This window comes from Pseudophryne corroboree, chromosome 10 (genome assembly GCF_028390025.1).
Source record: "Pseudophryne corroboree isolate aPseCor3 chromosome 10, aPseCor3.hap2, whole genome shotgun sequence".
NCBI classification, from domain to species: Eukaryota; Metazoa; Chordata; class Amphibia; order Anura; family Myobatrachidae; genus Pseudophryne; species Pseudophryne corroboree.
The window spans coordinates 6,663,640-6,678,597 of record NC_086453.1 but is presented as its reverse complement, the minus strand read 5'-3'; the positions used below and the strand labels follow the sequence as shown (position 1 = coordinate 6,678,597).

The 14,958-nt window shown below is 52.5% G+C and overlaps 2 protein-coding genes across 7 annotated transcripts in view; one reads left to right on the top strand and one right to left on the bottom strand.

The window, feature by feature from the left end:
- The window catches only part of ECE1 (endothelin converting enzyme 1), a 155,199-nt gene that overhangs the window by 95,771 nt on the left and 44,470 nt on the right, over positions 1-14,958 (bottom strand). The window lies entirely within an intron of this gene.
- Positions 1-14,958, top strand: part of ALPL (alkaline phosphatase, biomineralization associated) — a 30,535-nt gene that overhangs the window by 3,687 nt on the left and 11,890 nt on the right. For both annotated transcript variants that reach the window (XM_063942059.1, XM_063942060.1), the window contains exons 2-5: positions 10,876-10,981; positions 12,700-12,819; positions 12,904-13,019; positions 14,685-14,859. In XM_063942059.1, the coding sequence (XP_063798129.1) occupies positions 10,876-10,981; positions 12,700-12,819; positions 12,904-13,019; positions 14,685-14,859 (517 nt within the window). The remainder of the gene's footprint in view (positions 1-10,875; positions 10,982-12,699; positions 12,820-12,903; positions 13,020-14,684; positions 14,860-14,958) is intronic.

The following is a 14,958-nucleotide window of genomic DNA, read 5'->3' as shown; positions in this document are numbered from 1 at the left end:
ACCGCCCCTATCTGCAGGATGTAACACCCTGCACACGCAGGGACATCACTCTGAAAGGAGCCCGTCCCTGCGATGTGCCGGGGGGAGAGGTTTCTATGTATGCGCAGTAAGACTCACCGCCATGTACAGGGGAAATTTCCAGGTTGGGGGGGGGGGGGGGGGGGGACCTGCAGCAATCCCTCCTTCATACCCTGCAGGGATGCATATTATTTGCGGCTAGCCCCCGGGTATTTTCGGGGGACACCGCTGTAAAATGTTTAATGGGTCAATCACACACAATAGACAAGTGTCATATCACATTGATCAGCGCAGTCACCTCATGCGTCCTAGTCATGTTGCCAAGGCGCATTATTTGCAAACAGACGCATTAGGACAGCTGCACGGGCACTCACAGCAGGCATCTCACGCTGCATGGCGTATTGCGGCTAGATGTACGAGGACACCTCTGTAGGGACAGGTCTGTAGTCCCGGCATTGTGCATCAGGAAACGTGTCTATATGCAGGCCATCATACAGTCTGACCCATGGGCCTCCCTATAAGTGCCCGTACAGGCCATTTCCTCCATTAATGATCCACTACTACATGAACCCAACTGTACCCGGATTACCCATTACCTCTTCTACAATGGTATCACACTGCTGAAATCTGCAGCCAGCTTTGAGGTTATTGCACCAATGTATTTACTAATTGTAAGCTGAGGCTCCTTCCCATTTGCCCCAGGTCAGAGACAGCCCTCTCCCCCAGGCGCCCAGCGACGCCCCCGGCCCTCTCCCCCCAGGCGCCCCCGGCCCTCTCCCCCCAGGCGCCCCCGGCCCTCTCCCCCCAGGCGCCCCCGGCCCCCTCCCCCCAGGCGCCCCCGGCCCCCTCACCCCAGGCGCCCCCGGCCCCCTCACCCCAGGCGCCCCCGGCCCCCTCACCCCAGGCGCCCCCGGCCCCCTCACCCCAGGCGCCCCCGGCCCTCTCACCCCAGGCGCCCCCGGCCCTCTCACCCCAGGCGCCCCCGGCCCTCTCACCCCAGGCGCCCAGCGGCACCCCCGGCCCTCTCCCCCAGGCGCCCAGCGGCACCCCCGGCCCTCTCCCCCAGGCGCCCAGCGGCACCCCCGGCCAGCTAGAATATCCGATCGATGATCTGGTCAGCCGCCAGCTACAGATAAAGAACAAACTGAGGAGACTTCTGGCCATTGTGTTCCCACTTCCCAAAGTCATTAGATGTCTGTGGAGGAGCAGAGTCCACGCTGTGCGCCAGGAAGCGCCAGACCCGGCGTACAGACACCAGCCCTCACTTCTGCTGAGCGGGGGATAGAATAGAAACACGAATCCCATTACTTTCTGGCTGTAAGACACAGCAGGGGTTCATTACACGGGGGCTGGAGAGGAGGGGCAGGAAGGGGTCCACATGCCCAGGGTATTACCATCAAGGCTGGTTACCCAAGGTCAGTCTGAGACCATAGGTGCACTACAAACCCCAGCATGCCCCACAAAATACTCATAGGTATGAAAAACACACAAGCAGCAGGTGGTCAGCATTGACAAGCGACAATTCTAGGGACAAATCCTTATCGGCAGCAGCCAGTTACGGAATCCATATCTGGACGCGTTTATACAACACTGGACCCAGATACTGAGCCCCCATTACTGGCCGGAATTACAGACAGCGTACAGGAGGGGGGGGGGGGGGGACAGCTACCAGCCCCAGTAGCTTCTCTGCATGTAGTATCAGTATTTGGGGGACTATTTAGCCAGCTCTTCCAATGACGTAGTCCCCACAGAAATAGGGACAGCTTTGCGGAGCTGCTGCAGAAGATCTCCCATTACTGCTGCGGACCCTTAGTACATCCCGGGGGAAATGCAGAAGCCGCAGCTTTCAGAGGGTTTTCTGCAAAAACTCATATGCCCCAAAATCTGCCGTCATGGGCCTCTATGGATAGAGATCACAGCGACAGCCGATCAGGTCTAGACACGCCCGTCGCCTCCCTTTAGAACAGGGATCTATGGATCCCAAGCGGTTGTGGAACTACACACCAGCATGCCCTGCAACAGTTTTAGCATGGCCAAGTAGCAAAACTGTAGCAGGGCATGCTGTTCTGTGTAGTTCCACAACAGCTGGAGGGTCAAAGGTTCCCCATTCCTGCTTTAGGATTGTTGCACAAGCCGATCCAACAACCGCTGTGACCGTAACACGACCTTTAATAACCTAAATCCACCCACACAAACCAGACTCTGGTCATTCGTCCTCCAGGTCACCACTTAGGGCAGGGACTCCAGCTGATGTGGAACTACACATCCCAGCATGCCCTGACAATTTTAGAATGCCCAAAACAGTGGCAGGGTATGCTGGGATGTGTAGTGCCACAGGCTGCCTACCCCTGACCTATAGTTGCTCACAGGTCACTACGGCGTCTTATGGGCAGATCTCAGACAGGCAATCATTCATCGCTTACATTACCAGGCGCTGCCCAGGCGGTATCCCTTACCAGACGTACTGAGAGACATGGCGGATCTGGGGTTATCCCACATCACAGGCGAACGCCACCGGAAAGTCAGCTCAGAGCTTGATAAATAGCATGATTATAGCGCCCCATACATTGTACATGACGGGTGGTGGGCTACAATCCTGGCACCAATGCAGGCGATATATTGATGACACCACCTGCGTCAGCCCTAACACCATTAGCTGCGAGACATAAGACTCTGGGAAAGTCATGTGGAAAAGATTTCTGCATGTCGGAGCAAATTAATTAATATTCATTGGCCCTACATCTGCAAGCACTGGCGCCAAATAGGAGCAAACCACAGTGTGTATAGAATCGGGCGTAACAGCGGTGGGTGACCCAACAGCCAGGCATCACCCAGAGTACATACAGCCTGAAGTCTGCCTCAGACCAGCAGAATAGTGCGCCTGGGCCAGAAGCCCAGGGTTCCCCCATACAAAGCTACCCCCCAGCATTGGGGTCAGTGTGGCACATGTGGCCAGGGGTTTCTGTGTGGCATAACGCGAGCTGGGGCACTACAGGGTGTGTGTAACACTTGTCGCTGGGCGTACTTGCCCCAGTACTGCACCCACAAGCCCTAATCCGGCCCTGCAGAACATCACCTTTCTGTGCAGGCCGTCGCACCACATCCCTCCGCTATAATACATGGCTTGTTTGTATTTATCACCAAGTGCAAGGCAGAAGTCTTAGGGGGACATTTACTAAGCAGTGATAAGAGTGGAGAAATGAGCCAGTGGAGAAATTTCCCCATCAACCAATCAGCAGCTCTGTATTATTTTAAAGTATGCAAATTATAGATATTACTTCAGTGCTGATTGGTTGCCATGGGTAGCTTCTCCACTGGTTCACCTCTCCACTCTTATCACTGCTTAGTAAATGTCCCCCTTAGTCACACAGCAGCACTATAGGATATACCAGGCATCCAGAGTAGATTTGGTCATATAACCCCCTAACCATGCAGGTCAGTCTCTCTTACTACCCAGAGTTCCTCCATGTCCCCACACTGCCCCTAATTGTAGGAGGTGATCGCTGCCACCACCTGCTTCCTGTAATGATGTATAGCTGCTGCAGCGCCTCTTTGCTGGTTATGCAGTCCTCTCTGGATCAGACACTGAAGTGTTACCCGTACCCCGCCTCACAGGAACAGACCAGAACTTTGTAATGGCTGACGGCGCCCATAAGAGACATTCCTATAAGGGCACGTGCCCAACACTAGAAGGGGGGGGGGGGGGGGGGAGGGGGGGGGGGGGGACACGTTACACGGCCTACTAGGACTATGCTGCCTGACACCTTGGACCAGGGGCACACCGGCAATCCCAGTGTGCACCCTCATCTGCTAGCCTGGTCTCTATATAAAGGGGGTTCCGGCACTACTACCGACACCGTCAGCACCAGTTGTCGTATGTTGGGTCGCTTACACTTACATGGACAGTGTCTAGGTCAACCACCATTTGTCAACAGAAAGTAGGCTGACATTGTTTCTATGTCAACAGGGACTCTAGGTCGACATGACAAAAGGTCGAGGAGTTCTCACTTTTGGTGTAGTCTTCCGTACAGTGACCACGTGGATCATAAAGTATTTAAAAAAAAAAATCAAAAAATGGGGGGGGGGGGGGGGGGGGGGGGGGAAGGTGAAAAACTCATGTTAACCTTTTGTCATGTTGACCTAGAACAATGATGGCTAACCTTGACACTCCAGCTGTTGAACTACACATCCCAGCATGCCCTGCATCAGTTTTAGCATGGCCAAATAGCAAAAATGGTGCAGGGCATGCTGGGATGTGTAGTTCAACAGCTGGAGTGTCAAGGTTAGCCATCACCGACTTAGAACATCCCAATCTAGAACCCATGCCGACCCAATTACTGTCGACCAATAGTCAACCTAGACAGTGTCAACCTATGTGTGATTGACCTAAATACTGGATCCCGTCAGCACCGAGGGCCCTGCCCTCTGGTTCTCACACCCACACCCATCTTCAGGGTCCAGCACCCCCCTGGACCAGATTCATCCTCTGACATCTGCCTGATCCTGTGGGTGCAGCCTGGCTCGCTGGGGACCCCCTGATCTCCCCGGGCCTGTCCCCTGGTTCTCCCCATCATACAGAAGTAGCATTTCAGGAGCTTCACCAATACCCAGCTATACACTGTACACAGAGATATGAGGTTGGACTTGTTTTCGGGGCGTCTCCTGCTAATATGAGGACACTGCAGCAAGTTGAGACGGGCTCGTGTGTCAGAGCTGGGGGAGGGGGGGTAATGTGTATTTATCAGCGCTGACAATAAGACTGAAAGGGAACGTACTCGCCAAACATCCTTGAGAAGGTTCTCACAGCACTAACCACCCATGCAGAACAGCGGGCAGCACTGGCACCTGCTCCGTATTACCAGCCTGTGTTAGAGCCTGGCATAGCCCTGGAGGGTCCCCCTGAGCCGCAGCAGGGGGGAGACTGCGCAGAGACCCCGGTGTATACGTACAAGCTGCTTATAGCAACCAGAGCACTTAAAGGCTTTATTCAATCTTCTACTTACCTCCTGCTGTCACCTGAGTGCCACCATCATTACACTTCAGCAGGTGGCAGCACTGAATGGGTACATTGATCCGACACCCCGGTATAAAGCAGAGGTGACAGGGGGGCAGCAATTGTGCATACTGCCATTAAGGGAAGGTAATGTGTGAGGGGCATGGGGCTACACCGTTACAGCATTGGGGCATGGCTGCCACTGCGGGTAAAGCACAATGCCCACTCAGTGCCATGCTGTGTGGTGATCCAGACACCCCCCTGGCAGGCATGTGGCACAGGCTCAGGACCTATACCCCCCCTCCAGCTGTCCTGGTATACACCATGCAGCAAGTGAGGAGTGCCGCATTACTAGGGGCGGAACATGTGCTAGCCACACCCCCTCGCAGGCTGGCCACACCCCTGTGCAGCGAGTCACAGTAGCGCACAGCAGGCACCAGAGTGTCTGAATGTTCCTCATGTTTGGGAAACGCTTCTTGTGGGGGCGCTGTGTGTCCCAATCAGAGCAGAGTAATGGGTGCAGGACGGCGGGGAATGTCTGGGACAGCTAGAAAACAAGTGCACATAACAGATAAAGGCGGATGTTGTAGCAGTTTGTGCAGACGGAGCAGTGTTCTCTACAACGCAACATATTGGGCAGCCATCACACACACACTTGTGTCACACAGACTGCTGCTGTGTACAGAACACACAATAGGACCCCACAACGTGGCCGGTCACAGGTTTCATACAGCGGAATAGCGGGTAACTGGGGGTCACCGAGTTTGGAGTGCAGTCACAGTCCTATTGCACAATAGTGTGTAGTCAGCGTGTGCGATACAACATTCACCAGAAATAGACGTTCCCCAGTTCCAGAACTGCAGCCAGCCCAAACCCCGGGGAATAATGAGGTTCACAATTCCTGAGACTTATGTACTGTGCAGACATGAAAGTGACGCAACAGCTACCAAGAGACTCCATCCAGATGTTTGCTGGGGACTCAGACGGACGTCACTGTGGCCAATTACACATCACATACGTCCTACACTACTGCTGCAGTCACGCCAAACAGCTGGCGTCTTGTTCCGAAAATGTCTTAGTCGCAATACGATAGGACTGGGACGCACCAGGAGACTGCGCTGAGTAATGTGATATATTACACCTGTATACTGTGTGTGACTGAGGCAGTATACGGAGCACAATGTGACTAGAACACACCAGGAGACTGCGCTGAGTAATGTGATATATGACACCTGTATACTGTGTGTGACTGAGGCTGTATACGGAGCACAATGTGACTAGGATGCACCAGGAGACTGCGCTGAGTAATGTGATATGTGACACCTGTATACTGTGTGTGACTGAGGCTGTATACGGAGCACAATGTGACTAGGACGCACCAGGAGACTGCGCTGAGTAATGTGATATATGACACCTGTATACTGTGTGTGACTGAGGCTGTATACGGGGCACAATGTGACTAGGACGCACCAGGAGACTGCGCTGAGTAATGTGATATATGACACCTGTATACTGTGTGTGACTGAGGCTGTATACGGAGCACAATGTGACTAGAACGCACCAGGAGACTGCGCTGAGTAATGTGATATATGACACCTGTATACTGTGTGTGACTGAGGCTGTATACGGAGCACAATGTGACTGCGCTGAGTAATGTGATATATGACACCTGTATACTGTGTGTGACTGAGGCTGTATATGAGGCACAATGTGACTAGGATGCACCAGGAGACTGCGCTGAGTAATGTGATATGTGACACCTGTATACTGTGTGTGACTGAGGCTGTATACAGAGCACAATGTGACTAGGACGCACCAGGAGACTGCGCTGAGTAATGTGATATACGACACCTGTATACTGTGTGTGACTGAGGCTGTATACGGAGCACAATGTGACTAGGACGCACCAGGAGACTGCGCTGAGTAATGTGATATATGACACCTGTATACTGTGTGTGACTGAGGCTGTATACGGAGCACAATGTGACTGCGCTGAGTAATGTGATATATGACACCTGCATACTGTGTGTGACAGTCTCTGAATCTGTATACGTAGTGCTACAATGCATCAGCCACATTCCTCCCTTGCACTGTAGAAAGTAACATTGGTGGGATGCGCTATCTGGCACCCGCAGGGACAGGAGCTCCAGAAGATGCCAGTCCCTGCGATGTGCGCGTGCGGGGCCAGGGCTGCACCCATGTGCAGTCCCGCCAACCACCAGGGTGAATCTGGCGAATTTGACAGCATAGAAACCTACGTGGCTGCCGGCGGGATCGCGTGTCGGCTGCTAGCAGAGTTGCACGTGACCTAGCGGATCACTCACACTGGGCATCTCGCACTGAATGGCGTACGGAAGCTGAATGTACGAGACACCTGTACATCGGGACTGCAGGCACACCATTACGTCCCTTATGTTTAACCCTTGCACTGCCGGCAGCCACTGGGGTCCCCAGCCTGGAGCATTAGCTGCCCAGTTCCTCCTCCATGTTATATTATGTAGACAATGGACTCCGGCTGCTCTGTGTATAGTCACCGCTGACCACAATACCTACCAACCAGCCACCCTATAGCCTGGTGCAGCAGCCACGCGAGACCCTATAGCCTGGTGCAGCAGCCACGCGAGACCCTATAGCCTGGTGCAGCAGCCACGCGAGACCCTATAGCCTGGTGCAGCAGCCACGCGAGACCCTATAGCCTGGTGCAGCAGCCACGCGAGACCCTATAGCCTGGTGCAGCAGCCACGCGAGACCCTATAGCCTGGTGCAGCAGCCACGCGAGACCCTATAGCCTGGTGCAGCAGGCGCCAGAGATTTTCCTGGTGGGCATGGTATCGGGATCCTGGCACTTGGGATGGCGGCAGTCAAAACGCAGACAGCGGCATCCAGACGCTCAGGACCCCAACGCTTATTTTGCAAGTAACCCTCCCCGATGGTGCCCAACCCTAACATTACGCTGGTGGGGGAGCATCTGCCAACCTGAATGACATGCCCTATACTCCAGCGGTGAAGACATTACACCATGGCACTCCAGCAAAAGACTGGCAGAGCATGCTGGGATGTGTAGTTCTGCAGCAGCTGAGTGTACGACACTGGGAATAGCCCCCTGTGACGCTCGGGCTGTGGAAGAGTTAATCTGGGGAATTATCTGATCAGGTGGAAGTAAATCCAGAGATCTGCTGACACAGGTGACAGGGAATCTGGGCACACAGCAGAGCGGGCAGGCAGCGACGTGGCACCTGGAGCCATGGCACTGAGTAACGAGACTCATATGCTGGTCACAGCCGTGGTCTGCTCTATCGTGGCACTCCTAGTCCTCATGTGCCTCTGCTATTTCACATGCAGGCTGGCGGGGTAAGTACCAGAATATTGGGGTCTCTTCCTAGCATGAGACAGGGAGACCTTACAGATGAGCACACTGTGGTTCTACACTGGTGTGGAACTACAGGTCCCAGCACACAGCCAGGTTTTATACATACACCTTTCTATAGAGACATCTGTCTAGGCTGCCTCGTATGTGGATAGTTTAATGCAGAGTCAGTATTAGAAGAGCCATTAAATCCTTCCCCTATATTAGTGGTGTTGGAATGTGTGCGCACAGGTGGCAGTGGTATGGCAGGGTGTAGCGAACGCCCCGATACCACTAACAGCCCAGCACTTAGCCAATGGGGTGGTTACTGTAGTAGCAATGTGACTGTATAGCCATACACAGTTATGCATACGTGGAGCAGGTCGCCAGGCGGTGACTGTATGTGGGCAGCGGTGCAGGCGGTACCAGCGTCACTAACAAAGTGGGTTGGTGGAAATCTGAGAAGCTAAGTCCACCCTCCACTGTGTAGTTCTAACACAGTGAGAAGATGGCGGCCATCTTGGTAACGGAATGCAGCCTCCCTGGTGAAACAAACGTCAAGTATGTACAGTAGCGCCCTCCAGCTTCATAGAGATAAAGGTGGAGCTTCACTATCCTGGAGTTTGCACAGCATTGGGGGCATTAAAGTGCAATCTGTTTGCTGGTGGCCAAGAACGAGATACCATGGCATACGGTACTGGTCAGTGGAAGCTCCAGAGGTGGGGGTGCAGCACCATCCAAAATTCATATAGGGGGGGCACGCCAGCTGCCAGGGAGTCCTGGACGGCAATGTGTGGCAGTGTCGGGGTGGTGGTTGGTGGTATAGATTGTGCAGTAGCCTCACCTCTAGAGCCACCATCTTTACCACAGGAGACAGCGGGATACAGACAGGCTGTTGTGTGTCTGAGTTATTATTCCATTACTAGAGGCCCACACGGCCACTGCAGATCACACGGAACGTCGGCCAGAGAGTCCATACGGGGTCCATTGGATAACCATTGCCCAGGCAAGGAACCATCTCTGCCAGACCTCAGCAGGGTATAGGTGTACCATGCGGTTCCGGTATGAATGGTCGACCATGTTATGGTCGACCACTATTGGTCGACATTGACATGGTCGACATGGACACATGGTCGACACATGAAAATGGTCGACACATGAAAGGTCGACACATGAAAAAGGTCGACATGAGTTTAACTTTTTTTGGTGTCGTTTTTTGCGTAAAGTGACTGGGAACCCCAATTAGTGCACCGCTTCGCTCGCCATGCTTCGGGCATGGTGCCTTCGCTCCGCTACCACTTCATTCGGCACACTTTACGATCCACATGGACTACGATTGGAACGGTAAAGTATGGAAAAGTTCCCCAAAAGAAAAAAAAAAGTTAAAAAAACTCATGTCGACCTTTTCATGTGTCGACCTTTCATGTGTCAACCATGTGTCCATGTGAATGTCGACCAACAGTGGTCGACCTAATGACTGTCGACCATAACATGGTCGACCATGTGAATATAACTGGTACCATGCCAGGTGGTGAAATCGCTGGTACAGGACGTTACACATTAGCTCCACAGCAGCACCAGCATCAGCCCGGGCAGATTACTAAGTAACCGTGGTTAAATATTGTGGTTTAATAACGTATAATAAGTGTCCACGTGGGTGTTCCATCCCATAACCTGGCGTGTAAACATTAAGAGAATGTGCATCACTATAATCCCACAGAGGTCACGGTTCCCTTCAACACATCAAGGGATAACGTAATCCTAGAATAATGGAGCAGGAAGACACATCTGGACGACACCTGGCCGCACACTACCACATCTTAGCACAATACACACACACACACACACACACACAGAGACGGAGACTTAGAGTAAACATCCTTCAGGAGAACATAGCGCGTCCGTTTACCAAGAACCAGAACCAGTTGGTTCCCACAGCTGTCAGGCAGCAACTTGGTGATTAAACCGGTTCCTAGCAAAGATCTAGGCTGCCTAGTGGTCCAGGCTACAGAGTGGCTGCATCCGTTGTGTAGGTCACTGGCCCATTACTGCCTGAGTCACTGGAACGATTCTAGGCTACATGTCACAGAACGGCTGTATAGATCTTTATTTCCATATACGTCTTCATCCCTGTGTCGTACAAACATCTTTATTTTGTTCACTTGTAAAATGTACGGTAAGAAAACCAGACAATTGCAGAACTGCGCATCCTCACTCGCTGGGGAGATCGCACCCTGCCATTTGCTGAAGCTCCGGATTACTTACGAGCGCAACGTAAACAGAGCGAGCCGGAACCTCTTAGACACCAGCTCTCATTAGGGCTGCATCACAAAGTGGCTGTAAAACTTTCCTGGGTGCCAGCTCCTCGTGAGTCAGTGACATTAGCGAGCACATTGTGTAATGCTGATCTCCCGGCTCACCCAACAAGATCTGCTGGTTAAAGTACAAATGGGGCCAATTCCTACGGAACGCTGTACACAACGCTGTAGAACAATCACTTTCTTCCTCTGATTGGCAGGGCTGCACACAAGGTACTGGAGCTGTTCTGAGCCTGGGTCGGAGAATGGTGATGAGAGTGTGGCTTCTGCTGCTGGTCAGGCTCTCCGCCTGCGTCACTTTCCCCGGTAAGTGCACTTCATGGGAGGAGGGCGAGATTTGGGGTCACTTCTATACCGTGCGCAGGAACTGCGCACATCCCTGGGGCAGGATAGGACCCTTCACTCGCTGCCACCATGAATGGAAGCCGGGACGCAGCAGACGGGGGCTCCCCGGTAGAGTCACCACTGCAGCTGTTGTAACAATTATCAGTAAGTCTCGGCTTGTTGGGAGATTAGTAAGTGATCCTTAATCCGACACCTGCCTGAGACGCTGGGGAGAGAATTATCACCGCAGTGACACAATCGCAGCAATGCTCCGTCAGGTCACTGTCCACTACCTGCAGGTCAGTCACCCAGGTCACCAGCAGGACTTGTGCCTACACGCTACATACATGTACTGTCCACTACCTGCAGGTCAGTCACCCAGGTCACCAGCAGGCCTTATCCCTACACGCTACATACATGTACTGTCCACTACCTGCAGGTCAGCCACCCAGGTCACCAGCAGGCCTTATCCCTACACGCTACATACATGTACTGTCCACTACCTGCAGGTCAGCCACCCAGGTCACCAGCAGGACTTATCCCTACACGCTACATACATGTACTGTCCACTACCTGCAGGTCAGCCACCCAGGTCACCAGCAGGCCTTATCCCTACACGCTACATACATGTACTGTCCACTACCTGCAGGTCAGCCACCCAGGTCACCAGCAGGACTTATCCCTACACGCTACATACATGTACTGTCCACTACCTGCAGGTCAGTCACCCAGGTCACCAGCAGGACTTATCCCTACACGCTACATACATGTACTGTCCACTACCTGCAGGTCAGCCACCCAGGTCACCAGCAGGACTTGTTCCTACACGCTACATACATGTACTGTCCACTACCTATAGGTCAGGCATCCAGGCCACCAGGACTTGTTCCTACACGCTACATACATGTACTGTCCACTACCTGCAGGTCAGGCACCCAGGTCACCAGCAGGACTTGTGCCTACACGCTACATACATGTACTGTCCACTACCTGCAGGTCAGCCACCCAGGTCACCAGCAGGCCTTATCCCTAATGCTACATACATGTACTGTCCACTAGCTGTAGGTCATGCATCCAGGCCACCAGCAGGACTTGTTCCTACACGCTACATACATGTACAGTCTACTACCTGCAGGTCAGCCACCCAGGTCACCAGCAGGACTTATCCCTACACACTACATACATGTACTGTCCACTACCTGCAGGTCAGGCACCAGCAGGATTTCCTACACGCTACATACATGCACTGTCCACTACCAGCAGGTCAGGCATCCAGGTCACCAGCAGGACTTGTTCCTACACACTACATACATGTACTGTCCACTACCTATAGGTCAGGCATCCAGGCCACCAGGACTTGTTCCTACACGCTACATACATGTACTGTCCACTACCTGCAGGTCAGGCATCTAAGTCACCAGCAGGACTTATCCCTACACGCTACATCTATGTACTGTCCACTACCTGCAGGTCAGGCATCCAGGCCACCAGCAGGACTTGTTCCTACACGCTACATACATGTACTGTCCACTACCCGTAGGTCAGGCATCCAGGCCACCAGCAGGACTTGTTCCTACACGCTACATACATGTACTGTCCACTACCTGCAGGTCAGGCACCCAGGTCAAAAGCAGGACTTAATCCTACACGTTACATATGTGTCTAGTCCTCACTGTAATACCAGCTATGTTCCTCTGCAGAGAGAGAAAAGGACCCAGATTACTGGAGGAACCAGGCCCAGACCACCCTGAGACACGCACTGGAGCTACAGAAACTCAACACCAAGCTTGCCAAGAACGTCATCTTGTTCCTGGGAGATGGTGAGGGCAGATCCGGGGACAGTAGGTTATGGGGCAATCGAAAGTGGAATTTCCACTGAATGTGGCTTCTCTCGTGTTCTGCAGGTATGGGGGTGCCAACGGTGACCGCAGCACGCATCTTAAAGGGACAGCTTGCCGGGCAGCCTGGAGAGGAGACCGTGCTGGAGATGGACAAGTTCCCATACGTTGCCCTTGCAAAGGTGAGAGGGGTCTCCATCTGTCATGTTGATTGTGGCACTCTGGAGATCTCCCCAACTCGTCCACATCCGTCCATTTGGTCAGATTGACTTGTTTATAGGTTTATAAGCAACAGAAATGCCTGGTCTCAGGGAATCAGTGGCAGCTGCGGGTGACGGGCACCGTCGGACCCTCTCCCAGCTTCATTCACCTTGTCTGCTGCTCATGTCGCCAAGTGTAGCCCATAAGCTTTAGCAGGGTTATGTATCTTCAGATGCAGATAGCCAAGGCCGGGGATTCTTCACATTCTGGAACATGGTCAGTCTATGGAGGCTGGTGTCAGAAATTGATGGTAGCACCATCATACATTGGGGTGAAGCTAAATATTTGCAGCTATACCCCAAAATGTAAATCGCTAATTATAATTGTCGTAACACACAAACCCCCCCCCCCCACAATCAATTCCCAGACTGGGCCCTAAGAGGGCCACTGCCCAAGTACTGATCTGTTTTGACGATTCAAAGAGACTCAGACTTTATACAACGCTCTAGCCGTGGTCACCGCTATATACCTGCACCTGATCTTTTGCACAGCGCACGCCTGAGAACACAATACACCTCCCTAGTCCACCGCACCCAGTAAACGCATGACAGGTTCTGCAGAATGCTGCACATTCCCTTACTTCCTGCAGAACTCTACACGGCAGACTGAGCCCCACCATCACCCACAGACAGAGCCGCGATCCACACAACCCACTCTAAGTGTCACTGGTTTCTGTTACATAGCAAATTCATAGAGCGAGGGCGGTGTAAACCTAGATGGGAGGTTGTGTCAAACGTTGTCCTTTACAATTTAGGCGTCTGCGTGAGCCCCTGCACCAGCGGAGCTTACAATCTAGATTGCTTTGGCACACGGACACTAATGTAAAAAAAAAAAAAAAAACGTTTTCATAATCCTATTAACCAACCAGGATGTTTTTAGAGTATGGGAAACAACCCAAGCAAACTGGATGAGTACGTACAAACTCCACACATAGCACCTTGGTCAGGAATTGATAAGCAGCAATGCTAACCACTACAGCAACAGTTTTGGGGACCAGAGAATTAAATGAATCTATTTACAAACCTATAGTGCGGCCACGGAGGAAACGCTACAGTACTTGCACACAGGGGAATTGGGCCACAAAGCTTACAATCTCATGGTGTTGCGGCAATGCATTAAATCAGTTTGAGACCGGTACATAACCCGAATGCGGATGCCCCTTATTTACATTTCAGTGCGAGGGAAAGGTGGCATACCCCACAAGACCACCTCTCACCCTACACAGCAGATATATATATATATCTCCCTATCCACGGGGAGGCGGCGCAGGGAAGATGATGTGCACAGTAAAGGGGACCTCTGCACATTTTACTTTTAGTGGAGTTCTGACAGACGCCCCAATTCTGCACAACTTAGAGCCTGGACGTGATACGACTGTTAGTAAATATGGAGCAAACCATTTACACGTCCCTGCCTTTATGAGAGTGCCACGTGTCTCAACAAGATCCTTGCCCGTCAGTTAATGATCTCTCTTCACGTAATTGCTCTGCTAAGGTTACATCGATTTATCTGTAGACTGATTGCTGTGTGTACTATCTGCAGAGAACAGACACCACACTCACAAGCCTGACCCTTCTCTCCCACAGACGTACAACACCAATGCACAGGTGCCAGACAGCGCGGGCACTGCCACAGCCTACCTGTGCGGGGTGAAAGCCAACGAGGGGACGGTGGGTTTAAATGCAGCAGCCGTGAGGGGCCATTGTAACACCACCAAGGGCAACGAAGTACAATCCATCCTAAAGTGGGCTAAAGATGCAGGTGAGTGACTGGCAGAGGAAGGAACCATCCTGCAACTTTTACACAAATCTGAGGCCTTTGTCTATAGGGCAGCTTTCATTTCATACTAGGCATTCAATA